This window comes from Chelonia mydas, chromosome 17 (genome assembly GCF_015237465.2).
Source record: "Chelonia mydas isolate rCheMyd1 chromosome 17, rCheMyd1.pri.v2, whole genome shotgun sequence".
Taxonomy (NCBI): domain Eukaryota; kingdom Metazoa; phylum Chordata; order Testudines; family Cheloniidae; genus Chelonia; species Chelonia mydas.
The window spans coordinates 7,956,681-7,979,594 of NC_051257.2; the positions used below are offsets into that span (position 1 = coordinate 7,956,681).

Consider the following 22,914-nt stretch of genomic DNA (forward strand, 5'->3'; position numbering starts at 1 on the left):
TGCTTTCAAAACCAAAGTCAACACTCAAGACACACTGTAGGTGCTACCTTTTTGACAGCCCACTGAACTTGGAATTTTACCAAGTCATAATATGAAAATTAAACATCTTTGCTAATAAAATTATTCCTGAAATTTTATACCCTGTTAAAGAGTATCTTCCATGCCTAAGTTGCCAACTTCATTTTCTCTCCCTTACTTAAAAATATCATATAATGCAAAATTACAGTACTGTATATTTTTTTCGACCAGATCTGCAAAAATGGAAGAAATATTTCATATGGAAATAACCAATTCTTGCAGCAATAGCTTTTACATTTACAGTTTGTGTGCCCCGCAATTCAAAAAAGCCTTTGACTGCATAATACTTGTCACTAGAATACAGTAATATTTCCCATATTATTAAAGGCCACAAAACATTTAACTACATCTTATTCTCTATGTACATATAAAAAGAAAAAACAGGACACTTGGGAAATCTGTTTTATGATATGCAATAAGATTGGAAATACTTAGTTCATATTCTCTTAGGAGTGCTTTCATTAAGAGAAATTAAAAAGGGGGTAACCTAACAAGGAAAAAGTAAGACTGGCTTGGTTTTAAATTTAGCTCCAAAAGTGATTACCATGCGAGCAGGTACAGGCTCTTTGCATGATTACTTCCAGGAATGGTATTAACTCTAAAAACTAATTGTATTCCAGTTACAGTAAAACTGTATTTAATACCTTCATTTCCAGTACTGCAGAGCTCTGGCTAAGTAAATGCACCCCTGCTTTGAAGGGAATATATACTAGTGTCATTGGGTAGAAAAGTTTTCATTAACGGCACAAATTAGTGTTCCGCCTATATTTTCAGAAGCACAGAGTGGGTCAAGTCCTCCAGCCAGGTGCTTAGCTGAAACCAAAAGACTAAAGTGAAGCTTTCAATACCACTGATCTAGCTCATACAAATGGAACGACATTGTTCGCGTTAGAAGAGCTTCCATCTGAATCCCTGCTAATGGGCAACAGTCCTACAACGTGATCAAACCTCAAAAATAAATCAGTATTGATTTTAAACTGCCCAATCTATTTATAGCTATCTAAAACAATGAACGACAGCACTGCCCTGCTAAGGGACTGGTAGCTAGCAGGTAGACAGGTTTAGAAGCCTTTCGCAACTGAAAGACTAGTGCATAATACTGTAATTTAGCACACAGAGTAACATTATCGAAATCTCCATCACCTACGTTACCAGAGCAATCTAACCAATTCCTCACCTGCTGCTGGCGGATGCTGGCCACTAACTGTTGGCAAATCCAAAGAGCTATCAGACATGACATGCTTAAGATCTCCTCCCACATCGGCCAGTTTCATGTCAAACTGAACAGAGAGCGCATCTTCAGAATCCTCCTTGCCGACGCTGCTGCCCCCAATGGAGGGGAGATCCAGAGACTTGACAGAAGCAGAGTCTTCTTTGGCCTGCTTGAAAGCTGCCACTTTGTCTACCAGGGATTTATCCATGTTGCTACACATGGAAGAAAACTTGTTAGAATGGAAGTCGGAAAAGTCGTCGTCACTTTTCACTGAAGGGGTGCTGTCTTTCAGTTCCTCAACACCTGTTCCAGAGCCCTCCAGAGAAAGCTGTTTAAAGATATCATATTTGGTGGGAGCAACAGCGGCAGAATTCTGCCCACTTTTCATTGCACTGAGAGAGGAGACAGCTGGAGGAGCAGGATTGGCCTCTTGCTTAACAGCTTTGTATTTGTCATCCATTTTTTGTTCAGAAAAGACACTGCTATTATTGAAAGCCATAAAATCTGCAAAGTCATCTTGTCCCCAGACTGATATACAATTAGACAATCCCCCGAAAAGGTTGAATTCTCCAAAGTCGTCAGCCAAGCTCAAGCTTTTACCGGGTGCTGGTGCAGGAACAGCAGCAGATGTTGGAGGTGGTGGTGCAGGGAAAGAGGCTGATTTTGATGAACTAAATGCAGCTGGAAATGAAAGTTGTTTGTTCTCTCCAGTGGAGGAAAAGAGATCTATGTCTGCCAGATTCAGAGAGGTTTTTGCTTGTGTCTGTTGCTTTAACTGTGCAGTTAGAGAGGGGAAGGATGCAGGGAAAGTTTTCTCTTTTGTAGGTGGGTCTAGTGGTGAGATGCTGTCAGCGGTTTTAAAATCTGTGAAACCGTCATCGGTTCCTGCAGATTTGAATTCTGCAAAGCTATCTCCTGAAGGGGAGAGGGAAAAAAAAATCAGAACAATAAGGAGAATCTTGAAATGAGAACAAGTATGTCATATTCATACCATGCCTCAAACAAATTATTTCATGCAATGTCAAAATATTTTTATGCAAACCTATTCAATTTGCCAGCTACGGGTGTATGTTAAAAAAACAAAACTAGGCTTCTATGCAATTTTGGTGACGTCTCCAATTATTATTCCAAAAATTTATAAATCCTTAAAGTAGCCTCAGACCATATCAAACTCAGCTTAGAAAGAGTTCAATATCAACACATTCTTATGAGCGAGAAACTTAGGTGGTGTTCAGTACTGTATGTTGTTTGAATACTGGACAGATCCTTTCCCCTTCCCACGTACCTCATACTTGTCACTGCCAAGAATTAAATTTGGAATTTCACTTGTGCCAGTCCCGTTATCAATGCCAGAAATATGGCACAACTATTGCCAAAATCTTCTCTGATCTTCTCTCCACCTCCCTCCCCCAAGTCCACACTGTCAATTTTGAAGTCAGAGCAGTGGCACATGGTTTCCTCACAGGATGGCTGCAGGAAGCCAGAATGAAAGCAGCACTGACAGGCTGAAAGGGGAGTATAGAGGGAACAGACTGATCGCCAGAAGCACCTGGCTTCAGATAGCAGACTGACCTTTTTTAAAAAAAAAAAAAAAAAAAAAAAGCTTTTATTTATTATTACGTCAAAAGAAGGCCCAAGGCATAACAGGACTTTACCAGAGCATGTGATGGAAAACACAACTAACAGGAAGAAACGCACCAAAATGCCAGTCCAACAAAGATGGCATAGCCATCATCTTAACTAGTCACCTTGCATCATTTTAAACCCTCCTTTCAAAAGTCTACCCTTTTCTGTTTCTATCAAGTGCAAAGAGAGTCAAGCATTCAGAACTTTACAAAACTTAATCTAGTCACCTTCATGACATTCCAGCTTCTGTTAAGACTGATAACTGCAACTCAAAGTCAATACTGAACTTGAACCCCATCAGACTAAAACATACAGAGCTGGCTGGCATGTAACTTGTAACAAAAGCATCAATCAAGAACTTATTTGGATTTTAAAAGGACACAGTCAAGGCATTTCTTACAGTGTTTACGTTGTCTTTCTTACTGATTATCAAAACACCTTAGCATGGCCACCAGGGAGAGGGAAGGGAAATTTGTCACAGGCCCCCTGTTTGAGAGGGCCCCCAAACCTGTGGAATCTGAGTGAATGGTGTTGTGACTTGTACAGGGATTCCACTCACTCAAATTTGGCCTGGGTGCCACTCCATTAGTGGAGAGGAGGCCAGACCAACCCTGAGTGATGCTGTGACCCCATGCGCCAGGTCACAAACCATGGAGCAGGGAAGCAGGCCCAGCCCCGACAGTACAGTAGCCACCGCTGTGGGGTGAGTGCAGGGCAGGCTAGTTCTAACCTCCCTGCCACCCAGGTCCTCACTTTTGGAGTGGGGGAGCTCAATTTCAGATTTTTCCCCAAGTCTCCAAAACTTCTACGGGGCCCTGTACCTTAGAAGCCCAGAACAAATCTGTTCCCTTGCTAAAATATCCCCCTTCCATCACATCCACTCACACTGCTTATTGTGCGATGGCCCATGACTAGAACTGTTAACACCATTTTTTGGAGTTAGGTAGGGAGCATTTCTTCTGAAGAAAGTAGGAAGAAGTATATAAGCTTTGCAAAAAGGCATAAGAAAAAAAAGTCAGATTTGGAATCAAAATATGATGTTGTTCCTTTTGTTTTGTTACTGGGGCTATTTGTAACTGCTTCCAGGTTTGAGACGGGTCAGAAATACAGTGCAGCTCCTCTTTCCTAATGCAATCAATATCTTTACTCCTTAATGCAAGACTGGTTTGGGGATTAAACACAAATAATCACTGAAGGACCTGAACTTGCGAAGTGCTGAGCGACCTGACCTCCTAGTAAATTTGAAGGTGATCAGCATCTCGAATTGGACCCAAAAAGAGAATAGTTGTGTCAGGGAGCCTATAGATTAATAACTCACACATTATCCTTCTACACTGAAAGAATTATTCATAAATGTAAAAATCTTTAGTTTTCAGATCACACATTAAATATAAAATATGTAAGGCCTTTCGTTTTCAGTTTTTACCAATTTTTACTGAAAAATTCCTGGGTTTACCCAGCTGCTATTCAGTATTTATCAATTTTCACCCAAATGTCAAACCACTCCAGTACACAAAAATACTGATTATGTTAAGAAAATCTAATCCATTACATTAGGTAGATGTGTTTATTTTAATAACGAACTAAACTAAGTGTAAATGTGAGGCTGTTTGTTAAAATAAGGCCATATAGTGGAACATACACACGCCTATCCACATGCATATGTGGATGCATTGTTAATGTACAAATCATGAAATGAACCACAGTATTAAATTGCTTTTACTTTCAATACCTTTCCATTTCTCTATTTGTTGCTTTTTTTCCCTGTCCTCTTATCCCACAATGTTAATCCTGATATTAACCCAGAATTCCCACCACCACACACAGATTTTCACCCATTTTTTAGTCTTTGTAATAAACACTGACAAATTTCAGGAAATTTGAAATAAAATAAAAACTGGAAATGAAGGGCCTTGAAAATAATACAGTTTAAGTGACTACAGTTTAAATCGTAAAGACGCACATTTTCCCTACAAAGAGGAATTCAAAAGTTCTCTTTTCTAGAAAGACAATGTTTGCGTATAAAAGAAGTTTTTACCCAAACACTTTACAGCATAGAAAATGCAGCTTAAACATAAAGACAGACAATTTATTCTACAGTACATATCTGTCACCTCACAAATATGTGGAAATCGAAGTATAATTTGTTTTCTTTGTTAAACTTATGATGTTAAGCCCATTCACCAGCATGATATATTTGCAGAGATGCTACTTGTTATAAAATATGCCTCAACTACTTAAACAACAAATGTCCAGTACTGCACATACCCAGATTTCATTCGATTCATATTTTACAAATACACCATTAAGATTCAAGTCACTTTCACAAATGTCAGGTTTCAGAGTAGCAGCCGTGTTAGTCTGTATTCGCAAAAAGAAAAGGAGTACTTGTGGCACCCTAGAGACTAACCAATTTATTTGAGCATAAGCTTTCTTGAGCTACAGCATCCGATGAAGTGAGCTGTAGCTCACGAAAGCTTATGCTCAGATAAATTGATTAGTCTCTAAGGTGCCACTAGTACTCCTTTTCTTTTCACAAATGTGATAATTTTAAACTAATTTAAGATATGGAAAGATTTGAGAGAACATTAGTTACAATTATAATAGGTGGACATGATCATCACTTGAAGAATGATGCGAGCTAAAAAAAATTTCCTCAATTCACCTGGTCCAACAATATGTTTTAAATGCTGCTTTAAAAACAAAACAAAGAATTTGTGAAATTGACATTCATTAACCAAAATTAAAACATCACAGCAAACTAAACTTACTGATGAACTATAAACTTTTCCATTAGAAATGTAAGCTGGTAAAAGGGTTAACAACGGTGAAAGCTGGTCAGTTTACAAATCCAGAAGCAACTTTTCTCTTTCCTTGCAAGCAATAGACAGCTGCAAGTCGAATGAAATACTCATAACAGTAATTTAAATGCCTGAAACTGGAAAGGTACTGGGCATACACTAACTCCACAGATCATCACAGGAGTTTCAGATGCTCAGGCCCTTACTGTGTAACTTAGTAAAACTAAGGAGATTTTGGCACAATTGTCTCTGAATATAGTGAACAGATTCTTGATTATTTCTGCTTACAAGTACAGTGAAACATATTGGCAGGGTGGCAATACAGCAGCATTTCCACCGCTGTTAAATTAGTGATACATTTATCCTGTGCTCTGATTACTGATGATATATGAAGCCAATGGAGTTTCAGAGGGTTCTTCTTTCCCACCAGATTAAAAGGTGACAGTACTGTTTATGTTATGTAAATATATATATTATGTATAGATGGCCTGTTCAGGAAAGAGCTTAGGTAGTTTTCACTTACTGCAATTACATAGTAATAGTATTTCAGAGGATAACTAACATTTATTTTCACATATTCCCACAAATAAAATTGATTGAGGGCAAACTCTAGGCCAGTGATACTCAGACCTCAGTGGTTCAGGAGCCAAATTAGCGATCAACATTACCCAAAAAAGCCACAGTAGTGTGAATTCATTGTTTCATTCGCAATTATATATTATATATTCATATTTAAACAGTATGGCAGGGGAAATATTCAGGGTATATGTACTTACATTATATATTATTCTCACAGCAAAATGACTGACGAAGTATTATTTTATCAACTACAATTGGTTAACAACATAGTAAAAGCATCCTGATTGGTTAATAATTAAACCACACAGTGTTTTAATATCACGTGTGGCAAAGAGCCAAAGGAGACACATTAAAGAGCTACTTGCAGCTTGCAAGCATCAGTCTGAGTATCACTGCTCTAAGCTAAATGAGTAGCGCTTTATTATTGTGGTACTGTATACCAAAAGCAATACATGGCTTGAGCTGTACCATAAGAACAGAAAGCTTCTACAGATATCACCATTTGCCCTGAAATGCTGCATTGCACACCTTTATGAGGATGTACAATTCCTCACTTTTAAAGCAAGTCTACAGGAGAGATGACAAAAACCTACCAAAAAGTGATTCCAAAATTGCACCCACATACACCTCCAAAGCAGGGACCAATCTTTCCATAAAAAACACATGACATTGTGGACTATGTGTCAATGATAAATTTTATGATATTCTCAAGATACTTTTGGCTCATTTGTGGTGCTGTAGGGGCTTTATCCTAAAATTCTAGCAGTGGGAATTCTGCAGTTCATGCAGGACCCTAAAAAAAGCATGCAACGTACTGAAAGAGCCTAGCCCCCCCTCCCCTCCCCACTTTTGTAAAATCAAATGCTTACCTAAGTATTTACTCTCTGGTGGTTGTTCTAACTCTCGGAAAGCACTGTATTTGTCTCCATAATCTACCATGCATGAAACAAACAAAAAAAAGATAACTTCCATTAAGATATTGTGAAATTAGGCTACAATCAGTTGTGGTACAGATTAGATTGGCACAGATACTATCATCTTGCACGCTAAACATTTCATATTAATATTTTACCAATGTCACAGGCACTACTGAAATATGAAAAACTAAATGTTAAATTACACATCGTGTTAACAATTAAACAGTTTTTGTTTACCTCCAAACATAGCTGCACTTTCAGAAGGCTTTTCAACTGCAATTCCTTTAAACACAGCATATTTATCCGTTGAGGAAGGTGTTTTAGTGCCAGGGAGTGGAATCAGCAAAGAAGGAACACTGAACGAACAAACAAACAAAGAAAAGAAAAAAGCTCCTAAGCAATCTAATTTCTTCCATTATTTAAAGCAAGCAGGATATTAGGAAGTGAAACAGCAACTTCTTAGCTTCTGTCTAAATTGTGTGTATTAACTCAAATGTGCTCTATCAAACATATGATAAAGTACTTATTTTACTTCTGCACTTTTAAAAGAGTTTTATAACGTACACTACATTCATAAAAGATCTGCAGCGACAATATTCCCATGCCAACCCAGTTCATCTTACACTAGTCACTATCTCATTGAAATTCTATCAACACTACTCTGGGCCAAAACAGTAAATTCTCTGCCCACGGAGAATAGAGATGCCTTACATGCATTAGCTTCTTGATTCTTACTTGTGACAGAATATGGGAGTGAACTGTTCTAGATATGCACCACTGCAGTTTTTAAGCCAGAAGAGAACACACACACACATATGTAAAAAACACTGGTTTCATTAATCACATTGTCCAAGACGGTTTAAGGGCATGCCTTCTTGATGGGACCAGAAATGGGTAAGAATCACAGGCTGCCTGAGATTTTGCTAACTCAGTGCTTCCACTTCTTCTGCTTTTGATTACATTTCATTGCATATTGCAAAAATAACAAGAGAACAGATCCATTATTCCAATAGGAGCAAAAGATAACATTTGTATTTCTACACAGCGAAGGTCACCAAGTTCAGGTAGCCATATGTTCAGCAATGTCAGGATTATGCCATAATTACAGGAACAGACCTTTTTGCACATGAACATATTCTAGTTAGTATAATAAACTGCCATAATAACCTGATACTGGGTTAGCAATTCTTGAAAGATTTAAACACGTACTGTAAGAGCTTCGCTTTCCCCCCGCCTTATCAGACCTTGGCAGCTCTGCAGAACAACATCCTTTACATAAGAATGACTGCATTTTACCTCTAGTTTGAGTCATTTAACACCATACACACTGAAAATGTGAATGAATTTCTATGGCGTTCTTTGGCCTGGAGCAAGAATCTTTCCACAGCCATTTAAATCTCCTTATCAGTGGCCTGCAAGCTACACACAAACCCAGCACTTGCATGTGCAATCTAACAGTGGCCCGTGGGGCTTGCAGAATAAGACACAGAGCAATGTCAAAAAATGTAGTTTATGGCAATATAATTTAATTTCACATCACTACAATATAGACAGTTCAATATCCAATCTTGACAAATACAACAGTTAATCTGGTGTACGCTATAGATGGCTTTTTAAAAAAAAACAAAAAAAAAAAACCCCAACACATCCATAAGCAAATAGACTACAGCTCATTGTAACATTCTATCCGAAACTGAATGCTCTTACAACAACTGAATAAAGAGAACTACTGCAGGGGAAAACACTGATTTCTCATGACCCTCCAATTCCAATTACGGAACTTTAAACAAAACTGTGCTTACAGATTTGTAAATGCTTTTGCTAAGACTTCCATTAACAGAATAAATTTTATTAATTGCAGAAAAACTACGCCTAAAACAAAATGACTAAATAAAATATGGAGCATCTTCAGATTAATGTAGTGTTACTGATTTAAACTACCAAAATGAAACCCCTTTCATGAAAAGCGATGACTCATACTGTAATTTTACAGATGCTGCAGCTGAACAATTCATTCTAGTATCTTCCTCTGATGTCACCGTCAAGGAAGCAACCAGTAATCACTTTGAAAGTATTTGTTCTATCTACATATAAGAACAACCAGTTCAATACATACAGACCAAATGTTTTGTTCCTAAAATTAATTAAAATTAGGGAGAAGCATATTATTTTGCCCTGTATAGGATGAGAAAACAAAATTTTGGGGCTTCCTGACCATAGGACGTTGAAAGTCAGAATTGTGTGAAAGAATTCAGACTCAAACAGGAAGCTTTGGATAGTTACTTCTCTACTCCACACTGCCTAACCCATGACTGTATTGAGGCAATACCACTCTCTCAATTAAATAAATAAGGGCTACCAGAATAGGAGAGGCGTTGAGCAACCACAATGCCAGCAGACCTCTAAAATTTGAATGAAACAGACTTTAAATGGAATTTCCAGGCAATCACCAAAACTCAAAGTCAGGTACTAAATAAAAATTGGCCAAAATGGAAAGGATGAGAGGAGCTAAAAAAACCCCATCCACTGGAGAGCCGTGGCCTTTTAAAAGAAAACAGTCTGACGTTTGATGCTCTCTGCATGGTGTTTATGGCCTGATCAAAGGCAACTGAAGTCAATGGAAAGCTTTCCATGTACTTCAGTGGGTGCTGGATGAGACCCTTAACCAGGGTAGTTAATGCTAAGTGCATAGCTTATCTGTCCCAATTCACTTTTCTGAGAGCACAGGAATGAGTGGATTGCTATATGTAAAGGTTTGAGCCTAATGCACAGCATGAAAGAACTCACGATTGTCAGCAACAGAATAAACACTTGAAAAACCTATTCTCATACCTTTATACACAATTTATCTCAGCATGATGAATGGAATTCTAAAGAATGGTCAGCCATCTATAGCACACTAAATGTCAGTTTGGATACACTGCCATTAAGATTTCTGAAACGGCTGCTGAAACAAACTGCCAGAGTCAAGATCAGGTGACGGTATGAAATGATGGGTTAGAAAGTTACACAAAGAAAATGTTTAATTGCTTTTAAAAGGATATTTAAGTTACTGAAAAGAAATTCAGAGATCTACTCTACCTGCTCCGGTGCTGAGAACTGGTTGCTTTGGAGGATCCAGATCCCTCCCCTTGGAAATCGGTGAAAGATTCATCGAGCGAGCCAGACTTTGAAGCATCCTGAAAATCCTGGAAGTCGTCTTCTTCTGGTTTTACTACCTGGATTGCATAAAATCATGAGACCCACCACCATTTAACATGGGAAAACACATTCCCTTGACATTTTAAATATATATGGAATAGTTTTTGCCTACTCAGTACATTTTCTATATACTTCACTGCAAAGTCTTAATATACAAATCAATAGTTAAGGGGAGCAGACAAAGCCCTACAAAATGTTATTGAAAGAAACAATTGAGGGAAATGGGGAATGGACTACATGAAACAAAAGAGCTTTTGTCAATTTCCATAATCTATGATAAAAAGTGAATTAATGTTGGAATAAAGGCACAAGGTAAGCTTAACTGTAACAAATATCTTTTACTCATTCATAAAAAAAAACACAGCACCACCATCTGCAGTAAAAGTTTCCTTATGCTGTCCGACAAACATGACTAAACCTTGCTTTGGAAGATCCGCAACTAGACGCTAGATTGTTTACTCTGCAAAGCCACTGGGCACTGAAATGGTCAGCAATGGTGCCAAGGGTTATTTTATTATGATGGGGTGGACATCTGTCCTCGAAAGAATGGACTGAGAGAAGCAAAGCAATTCATTTCACAAAGACGACTGAAGAACCAAGAGGTAGACACATGACTTTGTAAAGCCCTTTGATAAGTTACTAGTACTATTTAAATTCACTTTTAAATTAAATGGTCTAAAAACACATGAGGCCTCTGAATCTAGCCACAGAAATAAATATCAGGACCCTGGATACTCCATAAGCATATAATTGTTTCAGAATCCATGTTATATGGAGCAGTTATAGAGTTCTTGGTCCACAATTAACAGAGAGGACCAGGATGTGTTGCAGCATGGAGCTTAAGAAATGAAGGAACTTCCTGATTAGAGAGTTCTCTAGTGGCTGCTTAAAGCATGCCTCTATGTTTATGTCCTCACACTACATGATGAGAAGTGAGTGAATCTTTCTCTCTAAAGAAGGAGCAAAGGAAAGGAAAGACACCTCCAGACTGTCAGAGTGGTCAGTGAGTGAGGGAAACGGAATATCAGGGAGGAGACCTGTGAAAGCAGCAGCAAGGAGGCAGAGAGCCCTGTCTCACCTCAGCAGTAGAGCCCCATAGCACAAATGGCTCTATTACAGACATTTGATTTTCGCAACTCAGGCAGCTGGCCTTGCAGGAGCCATAGATTTGAGCAATTCTGGTTTAACAGAGAAAGCATAAGAATATCAGGTAAATACCCTGGTTGCTGCTGTTGCTGATATCCTATGTGCCCTCCTCCTCACTGAAGAAAAGAAAGAATACTCCAAAAGTGAAACATGAGCATTTGATGCCCATTTCATAGACAGACAATATTACATATGAAAGGGGCAAACTTAATAGGAAGTGCCAGAAACAAGGGGAAACAGATGAGACTTCTATTACTGCAGTTCACAGTCTTGCTAAACATTGCAAATATGGAACATTAAAAGAACTAATACGAGACAAGATGGTTGTTGGTATAAAAGACCAGTTTATCAGCACAGGTTCAGTTAGACCCAGATCTCACACTAGCAAAACAGCAGCAAAAGTGAGAATGCAACAATAAAGAAACAGCAACGTGGCTTACATGCTACAGCATAAGGAAGACTGATCCACTAGGAAGGGATATTGCAGAAAGGGATCTGGGGGTCACAGAGGATCACAAGCTAAATGAGTCAGCAGTGTAACATTGTTGCCAAAAAGAAAAAAAGCAAACATCATTCTGGGATATATTAGCAGGAGTCTTGTAAGCAAGACACGAGAAGTAATTCTTCAACTCTACTCTGCACTGATTAGGCCTGAACTGGAGTATTGTGTCCAGTTCTGGGCGCCACATTTCAGGAAAGATGTGGACAAATTGGAGAAAGTCCAGAGAAGAGCAACAAAAATGATTAAAGGTCTAGAAAACATGACCTATGACGGAAGATTGAAAAAACTGGGTTTGTTTAGTCTGGAAAAAAGATGACGGAGGGGACACAGTAACAGTTTTCAAGTACATAAAAGATTGTTACAAGGAAGACGGAGAAAAACTGGTTCTCTTTAACTGCTGAGGATAGGACAAGAAGCAATGAGCTTAAATTGTAGCAAGGACGATTTAGGCTGGACATTAGGAAAAACTTCCTAACTGTCAGGGTGGTTAAGCACTGGAATAAATTGCTTATGGAGGTTGTGGAATCGCCATCTTTGGAGATTTTTTAAGAGCAGGTTAGACAAACGCCTATCAGGTATGGTCTAGATCAGGGTTCTCAAACTTCATTGCACCACAACTCCCTCCGACAACAAAAATTACTACACGACCCCAGGAGGGGGACTAAAGCCTGAGCCCTGCCATCCTGGTCGGGGGGGAGGCCAAATCTGAAGCCAAAGGGCTTCAGCCCCAGGCAAGTGGCCTATAACCTGAGTCCAGCCATACAGGGCTGAAGCTCTCAGGCTTCGGCTTTGGCCCTGCGTGGTGGGGCTGAGGCTTTGGGCTCAGGTCCCAGCAAGTCTAACGTCAGCCCTAGCAACCCCATTAAAAAGGGGTCCCGACCCACTTTGGGGTCCTGACTCACAGCTTGAGAACCGCTGGTCTAGATAATACTTAGTCCTGCCATGAGTGTAGGGGACTGGACTAGATGACCTTTCGAGGTCCCTTCAATCCTGCAATTCTATGACTGCATCAGACACTATTGACACAGTAAAAAGAAAAGTCACAAATGGGATCAGAGCAGTCAAATCAAAGTTACAACATAAGAACAGTGCACAAATAGTAAGTGGGAGACCAAAGAACCGTAACAGGAGGGAAGCTTAGAAAAGCTGTGGAAGATGTAGCAAGACACCCAGCCACAGCAGGCAACATCATCCAGCAAAAGAGGCAGAAGGTAGGAAATGCCACAAAACGGAACATTTTGTAACATACAGGTCATCAAGAGTAGTGAAATCAATCCAAGAAGGAGAGTGTTATCAGACAATGAGTCCATACTTTTAGGGATCATATCCTCAGTAGAACAGACAACACTTTGGAACACAAGCATGAATCTAAACAGTTGAAACCTTTACTCAAAATTTATAATGGAGCAGCCATCGTTGCAATCCCAAAAAAAGATTATAATCCATGTTGAGATGGAGATTTGCAAAAACCAAATAAAATTCTACATGGGGCTAGTAACAGCACATTGGATGTTTGTAGCCAGTTGCTTGGGAAACTGGAGAAAGGATGGAAAGTTCTTCAACAAATAATATACATAATACAAGGACTGACAACTCTCCTACTAGGTTTGCCAGCAATACAAGGACTATACCTAGTAGAAAACCTGGATTGAATGTATGGCAAAATGCAAACTATAGAAGAGATGTACCTACACATCTTCACAGGGCTAGGAAAGAAGTCTGAGGAGTACAGCATAAAACTGGTGTCATCACCAACAACTTGTGCTCTCACAGTCCCATGCCCCAGCCTTGTACCCTTGCTAAAGAAAGGCAAAGAAGAATTAAAGAGTGGGGAAGATATGGGGGTTATTTCCCAGATAGAAGAACCCACTGACTGGTGTGCGGGGATGGTTGTAGTACCAAAGCCCAATGCAAAATCCAAACCTGTGTGGACTTTACACTACTTAATATAAGTGTGCTCAGAGAAAGACACATGCTTCCTGCAGTTGACCAGACATTAGCTCAATAATCAGAAGCCAAAGTCTTTTCAAAGTCAGATGCTACAGCAGGCTTCTGGGAAACCTTCCCTTGCTAAAGAATTTATATCATTAATGACATTCATCTCCCCTCCCACCCCATTTGGAAGGTACTGTTTCAATCATCTTCCATTTGGCATAGAATCTCACAGATTGTGTCATGTTTGCCTGGCATCCTTTGCCATGCAGATGATGTGTTGGTATACGGTAGAGATAAAAACGAAGACGAGTGACTACCTGCAGTTGAGACACTTCCCACAAGCCAGCCTCACTCTGAATGAGAAATGTGAGTTTGAAGAGGAACGGCTAAAACATGTAGGATATATAAATAGCAAACAGGGAATTCAGACAGATTCAGAAAAACCGAAGGCATTATCTCCTTAATGGTCACACAATATGTGGATCTGGAGTAGCCCACAACAAAACATTTAATAAAATTGAAGAACTAACATCTTTACCTGATTTGGCAAAATATATGGTAAACTATCCAACAACATCCAACAGAGGCATCTTCATATGGTTTAGGAGCGAGCTCACACAAAAGCAGCCAGAAGGCGACCAGAGACCTGTTGCATTCACATCAAGAAGCCTCACAGAAATAAATAGCAGACTGCTCACATGGAAAAGGAACCTCCCACAGTCACTTGGGTATGTGAACGGCTCAGTGCATATCTGTTTGGCTTGAATTTTAACATGGAAGTGGACCATAAACTCTCAGTGGTATTACTGGGTTCAAAACCACTAGATGACCTTCCACCTAAGAGTCAACAGCTGAAGCAATTTTCTTTTAACATTGAACATGTATTAGGGAAAGCACTCACAGCAGCAGACACTATTAAGAGCCCCACTATTTGAGCATCCACTACAGTAAAAGAAAAGGATTTAGAGAGAGGGTCAGAGTCTACATTGATCTTGATTTGGCTGTAATTCGAGCATCTGCTGGACAAATTCAGAAAATGAGAGATGACCAACTAAAGGATGAGACTTGCCAGAAACTTACTCTACTCTGCCACAGAGCATGAGGTTGAAGGAGTCAACTTCCAACAGACCCACCACCACATTTGCAGGACCAAAATGATGATTACATGGCTGATGGCCTGCTTCTGAATGGATGGCAGATTCTTATGCCAATAGTACTTCAGAAAGAGATGCCCTCCAAAATTCATGAGGGTCACCAAGATATAAACAAGTGTAGGACACAAGCACAATAATCCGTATGGTGGCCCGATCTGAATAGGTAAATTCAGACCTTAGTGGAGCACCGAGAGATATGTAACAAGAAAAAAAAAAAACTGCCAGAACCACTACTCTCTGTAAAGCTACCTGACAGACCTTGGTATCAGGTAGCCACAGATTTGTTTTTCATACATTTACATAGTCATTTACTTCTCCAGTTATACTGACTTGGCTATACTTACACAGACTTACACAGGTCACCCAGAAACTAAAGTCAATACACCGGACCCTCGCTAGAACGCATGTCTATATATCGCGAATTCGCATATAACGCGGTCACGGCCATGGATCCCAAATTTAATTACTTTAATTCCATTTAATTTTAATGTGGTCCCCACGTTAAAGCGGTACTGCGCATGGATCCCAAATTCCACATTCTAGCAAGGGTCCAGTGTATTTGTAAGACACAGAGTTCCTGAAGTCCTTTTATCTGCTAATGGACCTCACTTTACCTCTGAAACATTCCTAACATTTGCACAGGACTTTGACCATCATACTAGAAGTCTACATTACCCCCAGAGCAATAGAAAGGTGGAGAGAGCAGTGCAGAGTTTTAAAAAAAGACTTCTGCAAAAATAAGTGGAAACATATAAAACACTCCTGGCATTTCTGGAAGTGAGACCCCTCCACAGGGAACTCCATGCACAAACTCAATAGAAATGAGAACATGATCTGGAAGACTGACCAGATCCCTCAGATCAGATCATTAGACTATTCCTCAGGGCTATTTACAAGCAACAGACAAGGGGACATAGTAGTGTAAATAGTTTAAAGGAATTTGAAGCTTATTCTGAATGTGTGTGTATATGAATTGGTTTACAATTTAAGTTTTAATGTTTCATTATAAAGAAAGGGAGATGTGGAGTGATTATAGAGTTCCTGGTCCTGCAGTTATCAGAGAGGACCAGGATGTATGGCAATGGGAATCTTAATAAATATAGGAACTTCCTGGTTAGAGAGTAGTCTAGTTGCTGCTTAAAGCATGCCTCTGTGTTTATGTTCTCACACTATACTTTCTGCTGCAGAACTAGGTTTCAGAACCCAAACTCACTTAGAAAAAAGTTTTGAGCCCTTATGCTTGTGAAAATAACCTGCCCAACAGTGATAACCTTCCAAATACAGACAGTATAAATCAATGAATTACTATCTCTCTGAATCTGCAGACAGCCTGAATATTAGTTCTGAACCATGTAATCTGCCCCCATTCTTCTCAATGGAGGGTTAAATCCTAAAATCCAACGGTGCAAATTTCCATTGTAAACAGCATTAACTCTCTCAAGGTTGAGCATTACAACATTCAGCTACTGTGCTTAAATCCTACACCCAAACTATCTCCTACCCCTTTCCAAAAAAATTCCCACTGCCCCATCCAACAGCCAAAATCTCCAGCTTCATTCTGACAACTTTGATGATATTTTTACACATTTTAATACAAAGTCAAGTTGCACAGTGAACATTAAAACTTGAGGGGCAGCATAAAAAAATTGAATTTACCATCACATTAAAAAAAACAGAGGGGATATTGAAGCAAGTGTATTATTCATTTTCACATTTAATTCAATTGATCTGAAACTACCACAGAACATCTGGTCAGGAGAACCATGCCAGCTAGTTTAGGTATAACTTGCTGTTACCCCACTCTAAATCCATGTATGGGATTGATGATCAGACACTACAGGGGCCCATTAAAGATGTTTCTAATTAGAGCCTTCTTTGAGCAGTAAGAGAAGAGATGCAGGGTCTTTTGGTTTTATTACTTCTGAAGTCTGAAGGCAAATTTATACCTTGTCTTCCATTTCTCTATTATGCATTTCTATTAACCATTCTTTTTAACAATAACAGCATATTAGAGAGTTAAAACAGCTGAGCAGTTGCAGTTGAGACTGCTTTTTCACTGGGAACTAACAGACAACACTAGTAGGCTGCATATGGTGATCCCCCAGTACGCTATACATCTAAATCAGTATGAACAAAGTTTACACAAGTCGCGTAGGCAGTGGCATAAAACCCATCAGTCAAAAGAGGGAGGGCAGCAGGGAAGCAGCTGGATATTAGGTACAATTCCAAGGCATTCAAAAATGTTAGTTCAGTTAAAACATGGATTTCAATTAGTGCTTTAAAAAAAAAAAATCTGCAAACAAACTATCACCTTTAAGGTACAACACCTACTGATTTGCTCGAGTGGTGTCAATTTTCCTCTATCGTTGCAAGAAACAGAGACTTAGAATCAAGCATTTTGGATTGTACCAAACACCACAGGTAAGTTCATGTTGTACAGTGTGGTGAAGATGTAACGCACCATATTAGTAGTGGTATATTTTCATTATTACTGTCTTTGAATCAGAAGTAATATTTTTGCTTTTAGCTGTATAACTAAATGGGAACTAATTGCAAGGATTCTGTTCTCCACGATGCCCTTCCAACAACACAAAAACAAAAAAAGTATGTTTAGGATCTCAGTAGATATGGAAGACATCTGTTAATAAAGGACTTCATCCCAGACATTAATGTATTATACTTGATCTTAGCCAAGTCATCTTTGAATAGAGGAAGAACATTATGGAAGAAAAAAAATCAATCAGTATATGCTGCAAAACATCAAAAGGAATATGCTGTGAATGCTGGGCAAATTGAATGTTGAATTGCAAAATTGATCACCAAGATCAATTTATGCTTCCAGAAAATTTGGATAATCTTTTCTATCACTCGTACACAGCTTTCAGTTCTCCCTGTGATGGTCTCATTTCTGTTTTACTAGCCAGATAACAAAGGTCTTGTTTAGTTTACATGTAATTCCACTTCAAATGTTGTAAACAAAAAAAAAAAAAAAAAAAAGGAACTAAGTAGAGGACTTTCTTGGGATGCAAGAGCTTAGGAAGGGAGAAGAAATTTGTCTAGCTCTTCTAATGCCATCTGAAAGAGACTGAAACATCAAAGAAGTTTGCTACAGCATGGTCTTGCATATTTAAATGGGCATGTTCTAGATTTCAGTTTCATTTTTAATGTTTACTTAAAATCCAGTTGTCATTATGCAGCTTTGAAACAGAGTTCCCCTGTAATTCTCTTTCAATGATTATACGATTTACTATGCTATAGAAACAGCACTAACCTGGTTTGTGGGGTAAGATGGCATGAAACCACTAGAAGCCTGTGCTGCAGCGCCACCCACTGGTGCAGTTATGTTTATTCCTATGACTGCCTGTCCAATATTAAGAGGCATGGAGACTGGCGGTCCAGAGGGCCTCATAGGCTGTTGACTCACTGTGGCGGGCAATGAAACTGGATATCCACTTAAAGTGGGGACAGGAGCAGTTGGAAATTGGTTTAAAACATCGGGACTCACTGCGGGTACTCCTCTCTGCACAAGGAATAAAATAGAGATAGTTATATGCATTACACATTTCTATTTCCTCCATCTGTACCCTTATTTCTCAAATAATTTTATTTATTTATTGAAACTGTGAAAAAGCCCGGAGTCAGTCCTTCAATTCTGTCTTTTGCCCACAAAAAAAAAAAGGCTACTGAATTTTACATGATCAAGGTGAACCTACACATATATAATATGCTGGAACTCACACAGTTTACTGCTAGATCTCATATGGATCTATAGACTCACTTTAGTCACTTACTAAAAAAAAAACACGCACAAGAATTGTATCTGAATGCTCAAAATTTAGCACTGGCTAGAGCTCACTGAACATGGGTAAGTACTATGCAAATTTTCCCCACACATCTCTAACCATGTACATCAATGCCAATCTTCACTGTCCCATCTAGTCTACTCCTGGATTTTTCTTCTGTCAACTTCTGATCATAGTGAAGTTTGCAAAACTTGAATGGTGGTTTTTGCAATTTCAGACAAGTTTCTATTAAACTAGGAACAGCCATGACATTACACTGTAACCTGACACAAAAGTTAAAACCTAGACTACACAGGCCAAAAAATTAACAAATTCACCCACTGCCAGATACTCAGATAATCTAGTGGAGGGGGCCATATCACTTCCTAAATAGATAGTTATACAGCATAAAAGAAAAGCCAAAGCCAATTACAAACTTAAATGAGTCCTGAAGAAGAAATAATAGCTATAAATGCAGAGGGTGACATCCCGGATCCACTGAAGTGAATGGGAGTTTTGCCAAGATTCATTCAGTGTATTTAACGTGTGGTATAATACAAGTACACCTGTCCATACACAACATATTGCAGGGACTTTACAAAAGTCAGTGACAGTTTATCAAGAGGAGGTTAGACCATTTTCCATTCCCCCCAAAGACTGTCTCAGTCATTTGTACCTGAGTTACTGCTATCATAGCCAGGACAGTATAAAGCTCTTCTTTGGTAAGTTTTCCAGGTGTGGTACGATTGGTTAAGGCCCATATTTGTCCAAGGGTCTCCCTGGGAAGTCCAGATGACATCAGAATGGGATAGAGTTTAGCAGTATCTATTCCAGTAGGAGTCATAGTGGTTTCTAAAATTTTCTTATACAAATCTATTGAGGGAAACACAGTGTTGGAGGATGAAAGTAAACATTTTAAAGAGATTTTAAGATCGTTTTTCTATTCTAACTATAAAACTATGCTAAGGGTTGTAATATGGTTGATATGGAACATTACCAATTTGATTAGGCATCAGCATTAAAGTTGACACATAATACTAGAAGTTTCATCTATTTATAACTTCTCATTCTACCTGTACATTCAAATTCAAACGAGCAGGTGAAGAAAAGAAGTTCCCCAAACAAAGCCCAAAGAGATAGGGAGAGAGATTTGTAAGTTCCCAAGGAAAATGAATAAAAATGCTGCATGCTCCAGCACAACTCTACTAATTAACTTGAGGCCTGTCAAAAGCATCCTCCAGTCCCTTGCAAGGGAAACATAACATGCTAATTTAACCAAGCTGCACCTAAATCGAGATAATTAGTAGTATCAATGTCTGAATTGATTTATTTTCTAATGAACAAATTACATCAAAAACCATCTGGCCAAAACATCCTATTCCCTTCAGTTTCAATACACAGAGCAATAAAACAAGTTGCTTACAGTAGTTATTTTTCAGAAATTTAGGAGACAACTCTGCCAGCTAACTGTGCTACTTCACAACACATTCTGGGTGTTCTATTCAGCAAGACTTCTGCCTATTTCACCAGTACTAAAGGAAATTACCTATGCCACAGCAGATTCTCTATACCTAGATATAATGAAAGGCTTACATTCTAAGACAGACATCTGCTTTATTAAACTGGATATCAATTGATCAGTAAAACCAACAATCCATACAAAACAACTAGTTCTCTTTATAAATTTCACTACATATTTCCGTAATGAGGCCTCTGGATAATCCTTGTGTGAAGATAGCCAGAGCAGCATTATGTAGTTAAAATTTAGTGCAATCTAATCAATATTTAGTACAGCACTTCATTTTCTGTTTACTATGCTTCTGGCATATATAAGGCAAATAACCTTAAGAAATGAGCCTGCTTAATTACAAGAGATACTGAAAGGAGACAGCTCACAAAAATGTTATACCAACAATGGCAATTCCTATGCCATCATTATAACCTCTAGATTTAACATTTACTATGTTTGAAGAAGCTCCTGCCTTCTCTGAATGCAGATAAAGCTACCAAAGATGTGTCAGACATGGCAAGCATTCCAAAACATGTTTTGGGATGCTTGCCAGTTTGTGCAATGAGTTAAGAATGCCCTAACAAACACTAGTGATCTTTGAAACTGTGAAACAGATTAGCTAGGAACATTGCGGAATTCCCATCCTGGGAGGTCTTTCAGAACCAGTTAGACAAACACCTGTCAGGGATGGTCTAAGTGTCCTTAATCCTGCTCAGCACAGGGGGATGGACCGGATGACCTCTTGAGGTCCCTTCCAGCCCTACATGTCCATGATTCTCCAAAGCTATACTTGGAACAGATGAACTTGGTCATTATCACTGCTGCTGTACCACATCTAAGAAAAAACAGGTATAGTTCAGACAACACCACCAAACACCTAGTTTTCTCAGGAGTGATTAAAAAAACTTGCTTTACAAATTAAATTGGTGATCGAGAAATTCATGAGCTGCTCTTCCTGCTTCTACTCAAAGAAATATATGTTGACATTAGTCAGCCAAAGTTTAGTACTAAATTTAAGACACAAACATCAGTGACTGCAAGTATGATGACTACTTCAGTAAATTACAACCCACAGTTATGCGTGTATTGCCTTTAAACATTGCATGCTGATATGCACTTCAGGAAGCGTAACCATTCACAGTCACACTCAATAACAACAACTCTGCAATGGCAGGGGACAGGACAAGATGACCGGATAGGTCTTTTGCCTGTGTTGTGCAAGAGGTCAGAGAAAATGGTCATCACTGTCCCTTCTGGTCTTAAAATCCAACAATGTATTTTCTGATCCCATACTGACTTGTCATAATATGAACAGTACTACGTAAGAACAAAGGGGAGACCATCAATCTTAAATACTTATACATAAACTGGTATTCCTCACTGTCAGAACCACAGAACTGACCCAAGCCAACATGAACTTGGAACAAAAACTACAGGACTGGAAAGCTTCTGTATCAAACCTGAAAAAGTTTAGGGATTTGGAAAGTTTTTATTGTAGATGAAAAAAATACTGATTTGGGTAAGACATTAAGCAACACTGAAGTGTAAGGATTTTTATACTTTTTATTTTAAATGATGTTTTAGCAGAACATTTTACCTGGAGCCAAGCTTTCATTGTAAATCCAAGGTGGCATCATTTGCTGGATTGGATCTTGGGAAGGGAATACTCCAACACCTAAAGGTATGGATTATATTTAAAAAGGAGACAAGAATCATATTAGGAGTAGAGAGATCCAAAATAGGAAAATGTCTGAGACACAGTTTTTGGTATTTCAACCAGCCCATTTCAGACATGGAATCACCTGGCTACATGAGAGACGCAAAACTGATACTTCTACAAAATGACCTGAAACAGCAACAAAATACAGTTAAACACACACGATGAAATAAAGAGCCACTCGTTGTCCAAACGTATCTGTTTGATCAGGAACACAAGACAAGTCCCATCAATTCCAAATTATTCATAAATAGCAGTGATTCTGCCATGCCTATTTGCATAAAGTTGATGGGCAGAACATTACTGCTATTTGGGGAATAATTTAATTTAATCACACTGAAACAAGTTTAGAACGTATTCTCTATGTTTCACAGGTGAACAGCTCATGGTAAAAGCCATCAACATCTTCCGTCAGGCTGGCTTGCCCCATTAGACCCATCCTCTCACCTCCTTATCCTACCTAGTCATTCAACTCAAGGAGTTGGCATTGCTGTTGTCACTGTAGAACTCTAACGCATTCTGCCCTCTCCAGTCCCCTATAACTTGAATATGTCACTCCCCAGATTCAAACATTATGTTAATTTTCCCCCTTGATTTCACCAAGTTTGACCCTTCTCAGTCCCTGCTCTGATTCACCCTTCAGCAGATTTCATCTTCACTTCAGACTTAAATCAACATTGTGACAACTCCTTTCACCCCTTTTCTAACCTGCTACCTTTCCATTCATACACATTCTTTCCTTCATCATGATTA

General features: G+C 38.9%; 1 protein-coding gene across 17 annotated transcripts in view; it reads right to left on the bottom strand.

Annotated features, from left to right (window-relative positions):
• SYNRG (synergin gamma) overlaps positions 1–22,914 on the bottom strand; it is a 130,583-nt gene that overhangs the window by 85,537 nt on the left and 22,132 nt on the right. For all 17 annotated transcript variants that reach the window (XR_005222659.2, XR_006286341.1, XM_037880637.2 and 14 more), the window contains 7 exons: positions 22,042–22,119; positions 19,611–19,807; positions 18,424–18,672; positions 10,296–10,432; positions 7,452–7,570; positions 7,167–7,229; positions 1,256–2,206 (listed from right to left, as the gene is read on the bottom strand). Coding sequence is in view for 15 of the 17 variants with exons in the window: in XM_037880637.2 (XP_037736565.1) it covers positions 1,256–2,206; positions 7,167–7,229; positions 7,452–7,570; positions 10,296–10,432; positions 18,424–18,672; positions 19,611–19,807; positions 22,042–22,119 (1,794 nt within the window). In the remaining 2 variants the exon portion in view is untranslated. The remainder of the gene's footprint in view (positions 1–1,255; positions 2,207–7,166; positions 7,230–7,451; positions 7,571–10,295; positions 10,433–18,423; positions 18,673–19,610; positions 19,808–22,041; positions 22,120–22,914) is intronic.